Source organism: Dromaius novaehollandiae, chromosome 18 (genome assembly GCF_036370855.1).
Source record: "Dromaius novaehollandiae isolate bDroNov1 chromosome 18, bDroNov1.hap1, whole genome shotgun sequence".
In the NCBI taxonomy this organism is placed as follows: Eukaryota; Metazoa; Chordata; class Aves; order Casuariiformes; family Dromaiidae; genus Dromaius; species Dromaius novaehollandiae.
The window spans coordinates 13765902-13784540 of NC_088115.1; the positions used below are offsets into that span (position 1 = coordinate 13765902).

General features: G+C 57.6%; 1 protein-coding gene and 1 long non-coding RNA gene across 10 annotated transcripts in view; one reads left to right on the forward strand and one right to left on the reverse strand.

The window, feature by feature from the left end:
* ARSG (arylsulfatase G) overlaps positions 1 to 18639 on the forward strand; it is a 47061-nt gene that overhangs the window by 12118 nt on the left and 16304 nt on the right. Inside the window, exons 1-9 of one of the 9 annotated variants that reach the window (XM_064522773.1) lie at positions 8 to 97; positions 5416 to 5667; positions 5768 to 6581; positions 6762 to 6949; positions 8221 to 8268; positions 8755 to 8911; positions 9108 to 9245; positions 14103 to 14293; positions 15219 to 15299. In XM_064522773.1, coding sequence (XP_064378843.1) covers positions 6361 to 6581; positions 6762 to 6949; positions 8221 to 8268; positions 8755 to 8911; positions 9108 to 9245; positions 14103 to 14293; positions 15219 to 15299 — 1024 coding nt within the window. In that variant the 5' untranslated portion in view covers positions 8 to 97; positions 5416 to 5667; positions 5768 to 6360. Of the gene's footprint in view, positions 1 to 7; positions 98 to 742; positions 5319 to 5415; positions 5668 to 5767; positions 6582 to 6761; positions 6950 to 8220; positions 8269 to 8754; positions 8912 to 9107; positions 9246 to 14102; positions 14294 to 15218; positions 15300 to 18639 lie in introns of those variants that run through there. The other 8 variants (XM_064522772.1, XM_064522770.1, XM_064522769.1 and 5 more) reach the window with 8 other exon arrangements.
* On the reverse strand, positions 15295 to 18442 carry LOC135330270 (uncharacterized). The gene is made up of 3 exons (XR_010392185.1): positions 18244 to 18442; positions 16208 to 16325; positions 15295 to 16074 (listed from the first exon to the last, which is right to left on the reverse strand). It is a non-coding gene; the product is annotated as an uncharacterized LOC135330270 (long non-coding RNA).

Here is an 18639-nt window from a genome sequence, read left to right on the forward strand (position 1 = left end):
GCGCCGGCACCGCGTGTGCCGGCAGGGGCGGCGCTGCCCGCGGGGCCGCGCGCGGAGCCGGGCGGAGGGCGGCGCGGCGCGGCGGGGGCGCGCGGAGGTGCGCGGCGGGGGGAGCTGCGCGGGGGGGGGGGGGGGTTGCGCGGGGGCGCGCCAAGGTGCGCGGGGGGGTTGCACGGGGCCGCGGGAAGGTGCGCGGGGGGGGGGGGTTGCAGTGGGGCCACGCTAAGGTGCGCGGGGGGGGGTTGCACGTGTCCGCGGGAAGGTGCGCGGGGGGGTTGCAGTGGGGCCACGCTAAGGTGCGCGGGGGGGGGTTGCACGTGTCCGCGCTAAGGTGCGCGGGGGGGGTTGCAGTGGGGCCACGCTAAGGTGCGCGGGGGGGGTTGCACGTGTCCGCGCTAAGGTGCGCGGGGGGGGGTTGCAATGGGGCCGCGGGAAGGTGCGCGGGGGGGAGATTGCACGTGTCCGCGCTAAGGTGCGCGGGGGGGGGGTTGCAATGGGGCCACGCTAAGGTGCGCGGGGGGGGGTTGCAGTGGGGCCGCGGTAAGGTGCGCGGGGGGGGTGGATTGCACGTGTCCGCGGGAAGGTGCGCGGGGGGGGGGGAAGCCGCCCCCCAGCCCCGGCGGAGCCCCGTGGAGCCCCGGGGGGGCGGCGGGGCCGCCCGAGCCGCTCCGGGCGCAGCAGGTTCCGGCCGGTTCCTGCCTGCGAGGCCCGGGGAGGGGGGGGGCCGGGGGGGCGGGTCGGGGCTCCGCACGGAGCGGCCCCGGGCAGCGCCGGGAAACCGCGCGGGAGCGGCCGTGCTGGTTTGTACCCCCAAAACCAAGTTACCCGCGTTAAAATGCCAGGCGAGTTGCCGACCCTCTGCGCGAGGGCGGCGAGGTTCACGGCTCCGTGCGTGATCCCTCCCTGCTGCTTTTCGCGTTCCCGGGAGAAGCTGGGGGCATCGCGGTGAGTGTAGTGGGCACAAGTCCTGTGAATCCCTGACAAAACGGGCAAATCGTCTGCGTTTCCGCTGGGAAACTCGGCTCTCGCTCATTGCTCGTGGTGGTTCTGCTCAGACCTCTGCTGACCTGAGCCCGCAGCTCGCGGTCGTCCTTCTCCGAGGGAGTTTCTCCGGAGCCGGGGCTCCGGGCTGGCTCACGGGCTGCAGCTCCTGGTGCTGGAGACGTTGGTCCCTGGGCACCCGCGGCCCTCGGCCCGCTCCCGGCTTCGTCCTGCCCCTTATCTCCTTCCCGGCCTCCCGGGAAGCTACCTAAGGATTTTAGCTGCAGCCCCCGAGGTCGCTTGCAGTCCCATCCCAAATAATCCCGGTCCGAGCAGCCGGTGGGGCGAGAGGGGATCGTGCCCTGCGCGGCGTCGCGGAGGCTCATGTTTTCCCAGCTCATGTTTTCCCGGCTCGTGTTTTCCCAGCTTGTGGGAAATCCCTTTCCTGTGGCCTCTTGTATTTTGATTTTTATACTTCCATACTTTTGGGTATGGAAGAACGGTGACCACCTCGTCTGGCCGAGGAGAGCCGCGGTCCCATCGGACACGCTTTGCCCTGCGAGTCGCTCGCCCTTCCCGCGCTGTAATCGCTCCTGGCAGCTGCAGTGCGAGTGGTTGTGGGACAGCGAGAGAGGTTTGTGCCTCCGGGGGGGAATCAGAATGCAAATATCTTTGGCATGAAACAGCCAAAGGAGATTTGCTCCTTGGTATTTCTTGTCAGTACTTTGCATCTGTCTCTGCTTCACCTTCTCATTCTTTCCCTTTGCCCTTTCGCAGGCTTTTTTTCCAAGCGCGGTGAGAGCTCCCGGAGGCCTCTGGGTCGGAGGGGACGTCGGGAGGACGCGGCCAGGCCCCGGGCTGCTCGCTGCCGAGGTCTGCAAACCGTACGGCAGAGCAAGCGCGCTGCCGGGCGCGGGTTGGCCGGGGAGCTGGGCTTCCCCTGGAAAACGCTGTGGTCTGCAGCCCCTGCCTCCTGCTGTCAGGTGGGGCCGGGGCTCCGGGGTCACTTGTCCTGCTCGGGATTGTGCGGCCAGGCCTGCTCGGCACGAGCGGTGCTTCCTCTGAACGGCCGAGCGGCTAGCCGGGTGAAAAAAACCCTCCTGCCTAGGGATCTGGCAGAAGTCCTAGCAAATCTGCAAAAATATGTTTTTGTCAGTGCTGCTTATTCTGGTAGGAGAACTAGTATAAACTGTTCCGGTAGGAAACCTTTTCCTGGAATGATCCCTGGACTGTTGGAAGCACGCGCCGCGAGTCCGGGCGCCCGGCGGCTGCCAGACCCTGGAGATGCTCTTGAATTTCTGGGCTCCTGCTGCCTCCTATCTCGCTGCTTTGGACGTGTCCGTCCGGGCTTTCGGCGGGTTGCGGGGGGTTTGGGGAGCTCGGAGGGGCCGGTGGCGGCGGGAGCCTCTCGCGGCCGTCCCGGCCGGGGACTTCAAAGCGCGGCAGGTCGCTGGGCTCGCGCGCGGCTTTGCTCTCCAGACAGGCGTGAAAAGGGGCAAGAATGTGAAAAATGTGAAAATGAGCAGGCTGGCCCCCAGATTTGTAAACTTTGGGTTAATGTGTAAGAAACGGGTGGCAGCTAGGCTGGGCGCCGGGCCGCGAGCTGGGGCATGGGCCGGGCACGGCGGCATCCCCGGGCGCACGGCATCCCCGGCACCGGCCCCGCCGGGCCTTCCCACGCCGTTTTGGGCAAAGCGGGCTGGGGAGAGGCTTTGGGGCTTCTCTGAACTGGTTTCTCCAGTTTTGACTTATCCCTCGTCGTTCTTCGAACCACATTATCTGAGTTTGTAAAAACACATACTTTTACCTGTGCTGATTATTCCCCGGTCCAAAGTCCCCGGCCGGAGGAGCAGTTGGATAATCTCCGGCGTGTTAAGGAGCACGGTGCGGGTGCAGCTTATCTGGAGGGCAAAGGAGGCCCTAATTCGTGCGTGCAGTTATGCAGAGGCAGCTAATTCAGCCGCGGTGCTGGGCGCAGCCTTCCCTGCCGATGGCCGCTGAGCACGGGGAGAGGCGGCGGGGGCAGCAAGCCGGGGGGAATCTCTTGGGAGTCAGGTTTTCTGTAAAAAATTAAAGCTAAAAGAGGTGCAGAGGGTGCTTTGGCTCCCTCCTCGGAGACTTTTGGAGGAATTTAAGATGGAAATGGTGGGAAAGGCCTCTGCCGGGGGACGCGGGGTGCCGGGCGAGGCGTGGGGGTGAAGGCAGGGCCAGGGGTGGGTTAGGACCGCGGCCCCGTCCCCGTGCTGCGGGGACCCCCAGACCCCGACGTGGGGTCTCGTGTTGGGTGAAAGCGCCTGGCAGCACCTCCGGCCTCTGGATGCCGGCGGGACCGTGCCGAGCCCCGCGCAGGGCTGCCTGTTCCTCGGGAAACCCCCATTCCAGGCAGTACATGGCCCTTACGGTGTGCATTATATACATTTAAGTGTACACCCAGGGCGTGCGGTGCGCTGAAGCTGATGCAGACGGGTGTCCCCGCGCGCTTGGCTGGAGTCGAGCTGCTGATCAGGAGATAACCCGGGAGCGGGGAGGCGAGAGCTGCGCCGGGTCGGCACGGCCCGATGCCCACGTCCTCCCTCCGCCTCTCCGGGCGGCTTCTGAGGATCCGAGAGCGAGGGGTTTGGTCTGACCCTCACGCCTGAGTTTAGGCCCCGGCTGAGTCTCGCTGTGAATTAGCGGTTAGAGCGTGTCCTCTGCGAAGGGGGTTGTTTGGTTCTGCCGGCGGTGCCGTGCCGGCGTGCCTCCCCGGGCCCTGCCGAAGCGCGGGCTGCCTCCGCTATCTGGGTGCCGCAGGGAGGGCGAGGTGCGGCCGGGCGCTGCTGGGCCGTATCGCGCCTGCCGGACGCGCCTCGCCGGGCCGACCCGGAGCCCTTCCGCTAGCAGGCAGCCTCCGAGCAGCAGGGTTTATTTTTCCTACTGACATTAAAAAAAATGTAACTGGGGGAGCTGGAGCATCCTTCTTCCCGTGGTCTCCAGCCCTCCTGGAGGGTCAGGCCGAGGTCCCTCTTGGCTGTGCCCGGTGGATCCGTGCCGAGTTCGACCTTCTGGGCGCCCCGGGACCTCCGTGAGGCCTCTCTGCCAGGGGAAAGCACGGCAAGAAGCAAGGGGTGCTCCCGCTTCCAGAGCCTTTCCCCTGACAAAATCCAAGGGGATTTCCAAAGAAATCGCACAGGCAATTTTTTTTCGCAAAAATAAAGGCAATTTAGCTCTGGTCGGACATGTCCACGTAGCTGATCTAGGTTCTTCTTGTTGCTTTGCAGCTCAGCGCGGGAGGGTTAGCAGTGGCTCCGTGGTCAGGGCCCAACGTGGAGCCGGGCCCGGGGAGCGCTTCCGTCGGGATGGTGCCGGCGGGGCGCCGGGGCGGCGTGTCCAGCTGCCGGGCTGCCCCTCGCGCCCCCTCGGCTCGTGCGCAGGAAGCTTCGAGATCCACAGATGAGAGCGTATAAGTTAAAGCTCTGGGCTATGAATTATTAATTGAGTTACATTCCTAATCACCGTGGTGCTGCATGAGAAGACCTGACGCTGCCCGTCTCAACTAGAGGCCTAAGCTCTTAAGATCTGAATAACGAAGCCTCTGAATAATTTGTTCTGCCAGCTACAAAACTCTCGGCCTACAGATGGGGCTCATTGTATTTTCTCTCCTGCCTCCTTGTATCTCCTCGTCCTCTTTTGTGTTAGATTATTCGTTTATTGACTCTCCCCTCCTGCTTTATCTGGGTCATTCTGCCTGTTGTCCTCCTCGGCTGTGTTGACTGACCCACAAGAGTTGTGTCCTCAGCTGCACATTCCTTCTCCAAGGTCGCTGATACACAACTGGAAACATCTGTCATAATACTGGTCCTAGCTGGACGCCGCTGGCCCGCGGCGCTGCTGGTGCCCGGCGTGCGCTTCGCCGTCGCCCGCCCCATCCTTGCAGACGCGCGGGGTCCGCGCCTTCCCCGGCCGCGGCACTGTGCTCCTTTTTACCAGCTTGTTTTTGACGGATCTCAGCAGATTTGTCTCGGTTTGGCCTTAATTTTCTGCTTAAGATATTGTGTTTCCCTCCCATGTCATTAATTTTCAGGGTTTTCACTCGCTCGTCGTTGCGTCTGAGCCCTGCAGAGCCCTGCAAGCCCTCTGATTGCAAAGGCTGCACAGCAGAGCGCTCAGTCCTGTTAACCCAAATATTCCTGAGATTAATTGCATCCCCGTTTGCCTAGATTTCTGCATTTTCACTGCTTGGAAGCGGCTTTCTGGCAGCCGTCCTGCGGGCTGCAGCGGGCCGTCGCTGGCTGGGTGCGACTGGGTGCACGCCGCAGCGGTGCCTCTTCTCGCCCGCGACCAGGAATGGGGTAGCGCGGGTAAAACTGAGTTTGAGAAATGGGCTTTGGGAACTAACCACGCTCCTTGCAAACTGTGAAGAATTAAAGCAAGCCTGTGCATATTTTTCCCCTCTAGCAGATGTCAGCAATACTGCCTAACCTGGTGGGGCTCGCAAGTCCGATGGAAGAGCACTTCGCAAATCTGGGTGAAGCGATCTGCCCAGGGCTGCTGAGAATAACCATTGCAAAAGAGGAAGCCGGGCTGCTGGGCGTGAGACGGGCAGAATTGTGTGATGACTGCAGGAAAGAGGCACTAGTTGTTTCCATGCACCCAAGCAGTCAGCAGTTGAGCAATCCTGAGCCTGACAGCAGAAGTGCAACTTCAAAGGCAAAGTCTCCGCATCTGGATTAACAGTCCTTGCCCCTGCTGGACTGGGGACCAAAGGAGCTCCTTCAGGTGCTCATTGCTTCTTGTTTTTCTTGCACAGGAGGACTCACAGTGACCCCCCGAAGGGCAATCAGTCCCTCAGCGCCGCCACCTCGTTTGTCCTTCGGAAGAGACGGACAGCAGCACTTCAGAAGAGCGAGACCTGCTGCAAAGATCAGTACTTTAAACTCCGCACGGAAAGAGCCGTTTGTCAAACGCGGATGTCCTCTGGGCTGCCGCAAGCGTAAAGGAGCTGCTCGAGAAAGTCAGGCACGCTCCTGAAGGAAAAAATACTGTCTGGGTTTTGTGTTTAATTAGGTGTTTACCAGGAAAGAAAAAAAGAAAGTTAAAAGTAGAATGACAGTGACTTCAAACGATATTTCTGACTTCTAACAGTGACATCTTTGCAAGCCCTGGTTTTAGGAATTGCAGCTGTGTCTGGGAGTGCAAAAGACGGAGGGTTATAGCTCGGCTGGGAGCCGGGTGATCAGAGTAGGGGCCTGCTGGCCTCTGTGCCCTGAGGACCACTTAAAGGTGGGAAACCTGCTCCTCCGCTAAAGCAGCCGGGCTCAGCGAGTGCCGCCAGCGAGCCGCGGTGCGCCCGGGGCACGAGCCGAGTAGCCGGTGCTCGCGGGAGGGGGCTGCCCGGGCGCCATGCGGGCCCTTTCCCCGGCGGCGCTGCTGGTGCTCGCCGCCGCGCTGGCCGGGCTCCTCTGCGGCCGCGCCGAGCTCCCCGCGCCGAGGGCAGCCGCTCGTCGGAAGCCAAATTTCATTATCGTCCTGGCGGACGACCTGGGATGGGGAGATCTCGGGGCCAACTGGGCAGAGACGAAGGACAGCCCAAATTTGGACGAGCTGGCTGAGCAAGGCACGAGGTAAGCGTCTGGCCGGCCCGTCTCTTTGCGGGTGTCCCCGTCGCAGGCCGTGGGGTCCCCCCGCGGTGGGCAGCCTTTGCAAATACCCTCCGTGGGCCCTCCTGCACCCGGCTCGGGCTCAAGGGCGGCTGCTGCAACCTGCTGCCGCGTCTTGCAAGCGAGGGGTCCCGTGTTTTCCAGATTCGTGGACTTCCACTCGGCCGCGTCCACGTGCTCCCCGTCTCGTGCCTCTCTGCTCACCGGACGGCTCGGTGCTCGCAATGGCGTGACCCACAACTTCGCCATCTCCTCGCTCGGCGGCCTCCCCCTGAACGAGACGACGTTAGCCGAGGTCCTGCAGCAGGTTGGGTACAGCACGGGGGCCATAGGTAAGCCCGAGGCGCTTCCATTGCGTGGGCTGGGATAGGTCTCGGCAGCCGGTGGGACGAAGCTGCCCCTGTCTCTGCCTTGTGATGGAGGCAGCGAAGGTAGGTAGGTCAAATGCTCCATCTGAAGGAAGGGAAGAGTAGACTCCCATCACTTGTCCCCAGCTTGAAGCTCAGGGGACAACTAATGGGGAATTTAAAGGATTGAGTGTGAGGGGTTTTGCACTTCCTTCTCTCTGTTTGCAGTTGCACACGTAAATAATTTATCCAAACAAGTAATATTCAAGCATAAAACACAGCCTGAAATTTGGGTCTGCTCCAATTTTAGATTGAAGCTCTAGTTGCATAACCTTGGAAATGAATACACTCTGTTTTCGTCAGAAAACATGACTGTGCAGAATAGCTGTGTCCTCACACATCCCACGCTGGTTTTGACACGCTCAGCGCTGCTTTGGAGTGTGATGCCGCGATGGTTGGTGTCCGTGACTTGTGGGCGCCCTCCTGTAGATAAGGGATTGTCGCACCGTCTTCCCAGGCATCTGCAGATAACGGAGTGAAAAGTGAATTCCCATTCCAACCTTCAAATTGGGATGGAAGAGTCACAGAAACCAGGAAATTCAGTTAGTGAAATGTATCCATGGTCGTAGCCAGACACTCACTTTCAGTGCAGAGCTCTGCTTTGACTGCAGGGGTTATTTGGGTTATTTGGCTGGCAAACTGATGTGGAGCTAAGCCCTTTCTGGCTTTTTGTCCTACTGAATTTTACAAAGCTCTGGGAGCGGGGCCGGAGCTGGCGTTTGGTCTGCTTGGAAGGTCCTTGAGCAGCTGTGCCAGCAAGGACGTGCGAGAATAGGGTGCCCTGAGCCAGGGCGGCACGGGAGCCCTCGGTTTCTCTCTGCCTGGTTAGTTTTTGCTGTTCTCTCTCATACCAGCGTTCTCGGTGCGAGCAAGGATCAGGACACCAAGGTGTGCTGGAGCTGGGAGGATGAAGCCGGTTGTTTAGAACTGGTTAGAAAGTCCTCTCCTCCACCACTGAATGCGTGAAAGAGCCTTTTAAGGCTTCAGACAGTAGATTTGCTCAGACACCAGATACCTTCAGCATTTTTTCTGGGTTTCTGCAAAGCTGCATTCTAGAAATCAGGCCAGCAAAAACAAGTAGCCTTTTTGTTGCTAGATTAAAACCTGCTGCACTGTGCCCTGTGTGTAATCGCTGCTAACTGCAAAGTCCACAACCAAGTTAATCTCTGAAAAGACTTTTTATGGCTTCTCTGCAGGCAAATGGCACCTGGGACACCATGGCCGCTATCACCCCAACTTCCGCGGTAAGGATTTCCCTCTCTCCTCCGAGCCAGTCACAGACCGATCGTTGCGGGGCTCCAGGGGGACAATTTGCAGAGCGGGGTGCCATTCCTGCCAGTGGAGGTGGAAAAGGGGATACTTCTGGCATTTAAGCCAATATTGAGGGCTTCTGCTTTGTGGCTGTGGTGGGTTATGCTAACACACGCCTTCAGTGAGGTGGTTTCTGAAAGGAAGAGGCTGCCGGGGAAAAATAGCAGGGAAGTGAAAACAGAAGTGAGGTGTCGGTGGACGGTCAAGTAGCTGTGACGTGAGCAGGGCAGATGTGTCTGGGCAGACCTCCCGGATGGGTCGCGGAGGTGGCCTGCAGTGGGGCCTCGCAGCTGCGGTCTGGAGCAGGCTCTGCTCCCCGCGCGCCTAAATGCTCAGCAACCCCAACAGTGCAAGCAATTTAGAAGAGCCGAACTCCTTCCAGCAGTCTCACCCCGCTCATGCGCTGGTTTGAACCTCAGGTTTTGACTATTACTTCGGGATCCCCTACAGCAACGACATGGGCTGCACGGACACCCCCGGCTACAACCTCCCACCGTGCCCCGCCTGCCCTCGGCACGGCGCAGCAGCCAGGTACGGCTCCCCCGGGGAAGGGTCCGTGCCGGGACTGCCAGGCAGGTATTTCCACAATCATCCCCAGCCCTGAGAGCCGTTGGGGCTGGAAGGGGAAGGCTTTGCTATGGGCCTTTGCTTCCCTCGGCAGAATGGCTGGGTTGGCCGTGTTGCATCGTGTCTCTGTGAGCCGCTGGTGGACGGGCTGGTCTGCTCATACTGGTACCGGTGACTAACGGGGCTTGTGATTTCTTCCTGGCAGCTGTGTGAAAAAAGACTGTTACACAAATGTGGCTCTTCCTCTCTTTGAAAACGTCACTATTGTCCAGCAGCCCGTCAACCTGACCAGCCTGACGGCACAGTACGCGGAAAAAGCATCACAGTTCATCCAGCGTGCCAGGTAAGGATGCTGTGCACCGGCCCGGTCCCCAGCGCCCAGCCCTTGGCCGGGGGAGTTTGTGGAGTCACTGCAAGTGTTTTCTGGTCATTACAGGGGAGCAAGATGGGGATGTTGGTGGTAGGTTGCTAGCCCAAGAGAAACGGTGACTCTGGGGTGCTTTCCGTGGGCTGGAGAGCAGTAGGTGTTTCATGGGTGTTCCCCGCCAAGCCTGTTTTTTTTTTCCCTGAGCTCTGCTGTACTTGACAGCTGAATTTGGCAGCTGGGTCTTAGCTGACAGTGCTCTGGCTGTGGCCATCCCACTGTGATGTTGATACTGCAGAGCAAATAAAGCAAACCAGCGCTAGCTGAAAGCTGCACACACGTACGAGGAATCCAGGTCTAAGAAGTGCCGCGTTTGTGTGTTGCTGGGGTGAGCAGATTTTCTCTAATGATTCCCAGCGAGCAGATCTGTGGAGAGGAAATTTCAACAGTTCTGCTTGCAAACCCACTGTAAAGAGGGAGCAGCCACCTAGGATTTCATTGATGTTCTGCAGGATTACCATGAACGTGCTTTGGCTTTCAATACATCTCCTGTAAAGGGATCATGTGCGTTTATGAACACAATTTACTAGAAAGGTCAAAGCTTTTGATCTCTGTGTATGCTGGCTTGTACTGTGACTCGCTCGCCGCGTGATGGGGAGTTTAGTCAGAAGTGCCATGAGATCCCAGGTGGCGGGAACGGAGCACAGACTTTGCCGTGCCGGAGGTGGGAACAAACCAGAAGCCCTGGTGGAAAAGGAGCCGCTGCCCGTGGGAATAGGTGTGTTCTGCAGATGGTTATTTAGCTAAGTAACTCATGGATGCAAAGACATTTTCAGTGGTCTGGTATCCTACAAAGGCTGGGACAGAACTAGGAATTTGGGCATCAGACTCTTATTCTGGTGCCCAATTTTCTCTTTTTTATTTTAATGGTTCCATTAAAATGCTTTTCCCTGGCCCAACAATCTCTGATGTTTCAGAGGCAGGCAAAGATATCATTAGGGTGAGCGTTTTGCCTTGCTGCTCTCAGTTCAGAGGCTCTCCCAGAAGGAGCAAAAAAAGGTCACCCAGCAACCAACGTGGGCAGATTGCCCCTTCTCATCGAAGGTTTCCCCACTGTGTGATGCGGTGAAGCATTTTTTTACAAACAAGGTGGTGTTGCTTGCTGGTGGTCACACAAGAAAGCACATGCTATGGTCTCTTGGGTGAAAGAGGTGTTTGGATATTGCAGGGTGTGGAGCAGAAAAATGCCTTGAGGTGAAATGTAGGAATTAATTAACATGACTTCCCCTCCCTGATGTAATCACTGCCCAGCTGTAGGGCAGTGCACACTTTGGCTTCTAAAATGGGACTGGACGTTGGTTCCTCAGTCCTAGCCACTCTGGAGAAATCTGAGCAGAAGAAAATGCTTGGGGATAGTAACCGGAGCACTGGGACTTAAGGTCCATTTTCTCTTGGCCTTATAGGAAAATTAGGAATCTGGGCTTGTAGTTTCCAAATGAATAAAACACCTTTTCTGAGCTGCGGAGATGAGAACCCTGAAATCTCTGCTGATGGGCTCCCTGTCATGTTTCATAATTCTAATCCCTATTATTTGAGGATTAGGAGCTGTGACTTTACAAAATGTTTTTCTGCAGTGTGAAGAGGGGAAATGCTGCAGGGCAGTGACTGGCCCTGGAGCCATCTGAACCGTTACGGCCCATTGCCGCTGGAGCGGAATCGCTCTCCTTGCTAAGGCCATTGCTAATGGTCTTGTAAGAGGCAGTCCTGAACCTTTTTTAAGTGATAACCACCTGCTTCCCAAGCACAGATCCAGGAAAGGCACATGTGGGTGGTGGTGTTTTTTCAGAAATGCTTGAATAAAGGTTTGTGTTCTTTAAAAGAGTACAAACAAGAGCGGACAGACAGGGAGAAGACCGCAAGAAAATTTTAGGTGTAGCCTGGGCAAGCGGTGGAATTATGGCCCAGAGAAAAGCTCTAAATGCACCAAGTCTCTTTGGCTGAATGCTGCCTGCAAGGGCTCGAGGGGGAAGTCCTGCCTTCCCTGGAGCAACAGGAGCGTATTGCTGTATTCCTGCTGCTCCCCAGAGAGCCGGCAGCGGCTGGGGACCCCTGGGCCGAGCACGACCCAAATCTCAACCAGAGAGTGTAGTACTAGTTTGCTGGTGCTGCCTCTTCTCCTGGGAAATCCTTGCACAAACTTCCGTAGGGTCCACTGAGGGGCCCGTCAGTTTAGAGTTAATCTCCAACTCCTTTATTGATTTATTTTTATATCTTTATATAACGATATAAACTTTTATAAGCCTGGGTACCATTTTGCTTGCAAGTTTCCCTTCTCGGAAATGAGGAAGTGGCCACTGCATGCGACTGTTGCCCTGGCCGAGCAGTGCACTGCGCGGTCAGGATGGAGGGCTATTCTGTGGGCAAGTTGGACACTTGCGTTGGAGTTGACAGACATGCCCAACCACCTGGTTGCGTTTTGGTGCTTGTCTGTTTGAATGCAATTTGTGCAAAATCTGAGCCCTCCAGCCTGGCAAATGTGCTTTGTTAGACTTTGGAACCAAATGGGTGTGCTCCAGGTTAATATAAAAAACTTTTAACCTCTTAATAGATATTTGAGAGTTATCTGTGTTTACGGAGAACTGGATTAAACAGGTACCTGCCTTTTCTCTCACTCTCTTTGATAGCTTATTTCAGTTTTGCTTCGCCTGACTCACATGCTGTGGGGCAATGAGAAGAACACTGGATTTGTCGTCTCAGTGTTTTTTTAACTAGTCATGTCAAGGTTGAGCAATTTGTTGCAGTGAGATTTGGCTCCATCCAGAAGAACACTTAGAGCGCAATGAACATGAGAGCAAAGGCCAAGGACATTAGCCTTAACTTATTGATTAAAGGTTTGCTCTGTTTTTGGGAGAGGGGCTGAATTATGAAACGTAGATGCAAAAGGCCAATGGCCTTTACAGCTGAATAGAGCAGTAATGAGTCCATCTGGATCCTTGAGATTGTTTTCCATCAGTCTGAGGCCAGGTTGTTCACACAAGTCCCCCTTGGAGCGGATGGGACAAACCCTTCTTGTTCGTGTTGCTTCAGGGCTCCAGGCCTGAGCCAGGGCTGTGCTGTGCGGTGTATGGTGCAGACGCAGAGCAGTCTTGCTCCACAGCAGCTGCTAAGCGCAAGCTTAAATTGGTGCAGTTCTCCTGCAGATAAGAAGTCAATTAGACGCTGAACATTTTTGCGTATTGAAGTGGTGAACGTTTCTGCATGAAGCCGAACAGCTCTTTGTGGCAGAGAAGGGCTTTGGACAAACTTTGACCATCTCTGTGGGCTGAGGAAACCAGTGTCCACCCTCCAGGCCGGGCCAAAACGCCCCTTGGCTCTTGGGCTGCTCTGCCGTCCCTGGTAGGGATGGTGGTGGCAGGGTCTCAGCTTGATCCCCTGCTGAAATGGGAGTCAGGGGAAGCTTTACCAGCTTCAGGAGCTCAGGGAGAAAGGTGCCACGTAGAAGAGGTAGGTTTTTTGCAGCAGTGACTCATAAGAAGTACAGTCAACGCCCCTGTTTCTTAAATTTCAGTATTTTACAGGAGCCGTAACAGCCCGGCAAGGTGCTGATAGGGCATAAAACCTTTTCTGGCTCCAGGCTCTGTTACGGAATAAAGAGGCTATTCAGGGAGGGATGAGATTTATTAATTTGTGATCTCGAGGGGATGACATCTGTTAGGCGAAGGAAGGAAGTGTAGGCCATGGGCCATAAACGGCCTTTGAAGAGGCCGGGAAAGCATCTTAATTTCTCCGGGAGCTGGAGTGGGCCGACGAGGTGGCCGCAGCTCCCGGGCCTTGGCGGCGGCGCGTGCATAGCCGGCAGCGCGCGCGAGCGCGGACGGGTCGCTGGGATCCGCTCCCTCCCCGCCACTTGTCATCCCACCCTTCCCTTCGGAGGTCCCTGAGGAAGAGCAGGCCTCATTGGAGGAGATAAATATAGCCATAAACAAGAAAACAGGACGTGTCCGCGGGCGGGCTGAGAGCCCGCAGGCCGAGGGGCAGCACGCGGCCTTGGCTGCGGACGTGCCGCCCCCGAGGCCGTGCTCGGGGCCCGTCTCTCTGCCCTCGTCATCCTCCTCCTCCTCCGTTCACACAGCTCCCCAAAGCAGCGGGGGGTGAGGAGCTCGCCGGGGAGCGGGAAGCACCGAAACGGGCCCCGAGCGGAGCGCGCGAGCGAGGGAGAGGAGCGCCAGGGCCCTGCTGGTGCCCCCGGGGCCGGGGACCCGCGAGCCCCTCGCGGACGTGGACGGCCGCGGCTGGTGAGGGGGGGCAGCCCTGGCAAGCGGAGGAGGAGGAGGAGGAGGGAGGAAAGCAAATACCGTCGGAGAGGTTTGAGCGGGAGCAGGGAAAAAGTGACTCACGGCCGGGAAAGGACGCGCCGCGCTGGGCGCTTCCTCCCGCCCGCGGCGCCCTGGCAGGTGCCGCGCGGGGGGTCGGCCGGCCCCGGCGCCCTGTGGTGCCTCGCGATGCCCTGTGGCTCTCACCCCCATGGCGGGGGGAGCGAAATGGCGGGGGGAGCGAAATGTTAGGGGAGCAAAATGGCGGGGGAGCAAAATGGCAGGGGAGTGAAATGGCAGGGGAGCGAAATGTTAGGGGAGCAAAATGGCGGGGGAGCGAAATGGCAGGGGAGCGAAATGTTAGGGGAGCAAAATGGCGGGGGAGCGAAATGGCGGGAGAACAAAATGGCGGGGGAACAAAATGGCGGGCTCTGCCAGTGGGTTCACCGCCCCAGGCGCCGGCCGAAACCCTCCTTCCCCCCTCGCTGCCCCAACCGACGCTCTTCCTCTGCTTCCCTTTCAGCCAAAATGGACGCCCCTTCTTCCTCTACCTGGCCCTGGCCCACATGCACGTGCCGCTGGCGGCCCCACAGCCCGGCTCCCCGGGCAGGGGCGTCTACGGAGCCGGCCTGAGGGAGATGGACGCGCTGGTGGGGAGGATCAAGCGAGCGGCTGACAGCCATGGGGAGGGCAACACGCTCCTGTGGTTCACAGGTAAAATGGTGGCAGCCGCTGGGGGACGGGGAGGCCGCTGCTCATCGCGTGGCTGTGCGAGGGGGACGTCGGAGCCGAGGCGGGCAGGACTCCCCCCGCCATCACCGCAAAACCGGCTCGTTTCCCCGCTGGCTTTAGGCGACTTCGCTGCGGGCTAGCGTGGGGGTGTGGTGGGCGAGACGCCTGTTTTTGCCCGGCCCTTGGCATCCCGGCCACTCGGCAGACGCGGGAGCGACGAGCGGACGAGGGCAGCCCGCCCGGGGCTCCCGACGGGGGCTGCTCCCCTCGGCCCTGGCCCAGCCGGGGCTGCTGGGGTCCCGGGGCTGCCGCTCCCTCTCACCGGGCAGCTTGTTTTCCGCCCCGCCGCCCCCCTTCGGGCAGCGGGCTGAATCCGGACGGCCACGTCTAATTAAACCTCAAATCCTCGTTAATTAAAAAGCCCAAATCCGCTCTCGCTGAGAAGCCTCTCTAATGAGGACGTCTTGCTCCACTGTTGACCAGATGACAGGAACTGCTCGGGGGCTCATTAAAGCCCGAGGCAGGCACTGCTGTGCAGTCGTCTCCTCTGCCCCCATCTTGGGTTCGGTCGCATACGGGGAACTCGAGCTACCTTGAAGAAATGGGGCCCTTTCACTTGAAAATAAACCTTTATTACCAGCAACTGCCTGTCAGGCCCCGCTCTCCACTCTTGCTAATGTAGAAAGGCATCTGGTGATAGAAGGGAGCGTAGCAGAGGGCATTGGTCTTCTGGCAGGGCACAAAAGCTCCCTAAAAAGGGGGGACAGAGGGTGCCCCAGGTGCCACTTTGACCCTCAAGCACGGAGAAGCCCTTGGAGAGCAGAGGGGTGGCCTCATGCCCTCCATCAGCCCACCCGTGTCCATCCCATCCAGCGATGTTGCTCACGGAGACGTTTTTGTCTTGCAGGTGACAACGGCCCCTGGGCTCAGAAGTGCGAGCTGGCCGGAGGCGTCGGGCCATTCGCCGGCGTTTGGCAGCGGCAGCGAGGTAACCCAGAGCATTTCTGCAGACCCATTTTCCTGTCTTCAGCATACACACAATGCTATCTCAGGTTTTCCCCCAAAACTGCCACGGGGCTGGCCTGTGACACGAGGCCCTGGGCTGCCCCCAGCAGTCCTGTGTCACAGCCTTGCGATGAGTGGGCACCACGAAAGCACCCTGAGTCCCGGCGAGCTGGTGTCTCAGGCCCTTTGCAAACTGGGGGCGAGCAGCTGCTGTTTTCAAACATTTGGTGCAACAGCTTGTTTGGGTTTTTTAAACTGGCGATTGAGAACTGGCCTGCAGGAGCTGGGACCCGAAGGAGGGCACCCTAAGGGCTCGGCTGACCCAGCCCTGTTCAGACTGCTTCCCTGCTGGAGCGTGCCGAGCGTGCTTGTGCTCTGGTCACCCACACGCTGCTGGCAGCCCTGGAGCACAGCGTGGGAGGCTGGTCCACCGCAGGTGTCGGGGCGTAAGGCAGGTGGGATGGAGAAGGAGAGCTCTTGCAGTCCCTATTTTAGGGTCACCAGTTCCGGCAGGGTCTTGCATGCCCTGCTGCGGCGAGCTGCGAGCGTCCTGGGCACGCAGCACCAACTCCTTGCCTCGGAGGAGAAAGCCCCAGCAAGCCCCCCGAGCAGAGCTCTGCGGGACTTTTATTTGCTTTTTCTCTAACATTTTTTTCATCCTTTTCCGGCCAAGCCATCTGGTTGGTGGGTTTATTTCGGCTCGAGCGGCCAGAAGCATGCATGAGTCAGGCGTTTCCCACTTCTGCTTGTATTACGCACTGTAAATGTGTGTCGGGTTATGTTTCCCTGTTTGCTCTGGGTCAGTCGAGGGAGGGGAGGGAAGGGAGGCCGCGGCAGAGGAGGCGAGCGCGGAGGCAGCGCGTCTTTCCTCATCTGCTTCCTGACACCTACCAGAGAGAGGAAGCCGAGGCTGGTTCTCTGTGCAAACACCGCTGCGGGGCTGGCAGGCTGATGATTTGCTCTTCTCCTTTTCCGGTTCCCTGAGATCCTTTCGTTCGGGTGTCCTGGCCTCGGGAAGAAATGAGAACCTTAATTTTTTTAGTAAACAGACAAATCCTGCTGATGACCTGGGCTGCTCTTGAGCAACCGACAGTCACAAGTTGGAGCATATGGTACAAGCAGTCCAGCATCTGGGAACAAAACTACAAAAACACAAACCCCTTCCAGCATCTTACTGCCCACATGCAGCCCTACAAAAACAACCCAAGCCCTGAATATCACATAAGGTTAGGAAGTAGATCAAGTTGTCAGGTTTCTAGGAGCTGGCTGTAAATATCAGCTGGGAGCAATGATTTCTGAAATCCCACAGCTTGTTGTTGCACAGATAATTTGAAAGCAGAAAAACATATCTGGAACTATAATAGCTGCACATTACTGTCAGCCTTTGGCTGATCTGTATCTAATACTGCAAACTCCCATGACCTTAAGAGCTCTGTTTCTTTAGCGCGGCACCATGCAGTACTTGTTTTGTGTAACCTGTTGGGTAACCCTGCCTATCCCTTGAGTGCCTCAGCACTTTCCACCTTCACCTTCGTCCTCTGGCGCTGGGGAATGCGCTGTGGACTGTCGCCGGCAATGCCCCCGGCCCTGCTTCCAGCGGGAACGGGCTCTCCATGCTGCGGAGCAGCATTCCTATGGGGGAAGGCCTTTTTAGGGAAAGGGAGGGAAGTGGATGAAGGATTATTCAGGAGTATATACATTTCACATAGTTCGGCATTTCCTTTTAGGGTCCAACCCAAATTCCAGGAATGTTTTCCATTAACTTTGGTGGTCGCTGGATTAGGTCCTCACTTCGAGCAGCAAATCTATGTGCTTGGCTTCCCCTTTCTCCTGTTTGAGAGCTCTTCTGAAGAGGAGCTTCACCTCTGAAGAAGAGCTTTCCCTTTGCTCTGCAGTAGCCCCCAACCCGCTCAGAAAATCAGTTTCCCATCTCCGGCTCTCAGGGCCTGCAAAGAGCCCTGGAAGGAGGGAAGCTGTGATGGGCACGGGGCTGTCGGGGCCATGGTGCTGCGCGTGTTTTGAGCCAGCTTTGAGAGGAGGCTCTGGACTCGTCCCCCTCCCGGGACCCGCTGGCCAGCACTGCCGGAGGGCAGGGCTGTGGCAGGTGGGGGACCGGCATGCGGTGGTTTTCTTCCTCAAACGGGAATGTTCAGTTGTGCCTTTCCTGGAAAGCCGTGGCCTCCATCAATCTCTGTCACAGCAGGATTGCATCACCACTGGTCTTGAGAAAAATCCCTGGTTTGGTCTGGGATATTTCAGCACAGTTTACTGCTGAAAGTGTTAACGTTAGCTTGTCCACGGGCAGCTCTGGCTTCCTGTGTGTCTAAAGATACCCCAGTGTCTGAAGTGAAATATCCAGTCAGCATCCTTTGAGAGACTCTGCTTGTTAGGGGCTTGTGCCTGAAGCACTGCGCTTACTGGTCCTTGATGTGCCCAGCCTGGAAGCAGAAAGTCATGTGAAGTACAGATGCCGTCTTATGAAGCTTGTATTTAATACGCAGGCAGAGATGTGGATTGATAATAATTGCTATACTTGATATTGTTTCTAACAGCATCTAAAAATATGGGCAGCACTTTAAGTCATATGTGATGCATGCTGGAAGCGCTGTTCATACTTGCAGTAGCCTCAAGAGATCCCGGTGCAGACTGTGTCCCGCTGTCTCAGGCCCCAGAGGGAGGAACTCGAGAGGTTTGGGTGGGGAAGGGGACAGGGGAACATGGCTTGTCTGAGCTGCCAGGGCAGGCAACGGGGTTAGAAACCATGTCCCCGGGTTCTGCATGGTGCCACTGTTGCTGCATAGTACCCGCTACGGAGCAGGGATGACACCCGTGTGTCTCTTCTTTTTCTCCAGTAGCGTAAGTACAGCTGCATCATTTTGAGAATGCAGGATCGTCCCAAATAACTGTAAAATAAGGCCGTGACTCACCGTGACTCCTGGAGAGGCTAGGACGGGATGGTGAGTTCCATAGAAACAGCACACGCGCTCCCAGACGAGAGCTGGGTTCAAAGCTTGTTGTGCAGCAGAAAGAACATCTCCTTTCTCTTGGCTCTGCCTGAAGGAAATGGCTTTGGATTAACGCTGTTGCCATGTGCACGCCTGAAAGCAGGGCAAACAAAAGGAAATGGCCTGTAGCTTGGGAAGTTTGTTTGGTGAATTGGTTGAGATTTTCTCTTTGTCCCCTTCCCCCTCTCCCTTCCCCTCCGGCTTCTTGGGGCTCTTTATGCCACAGCAAGAGCGGAATTTCTGCAGTACCCCCGTCTTGGTGCTCAGGACCCCTCCTGTGGGCCTTGGACCCCTCCTGTGGGCCTTGGGACCCCAGGT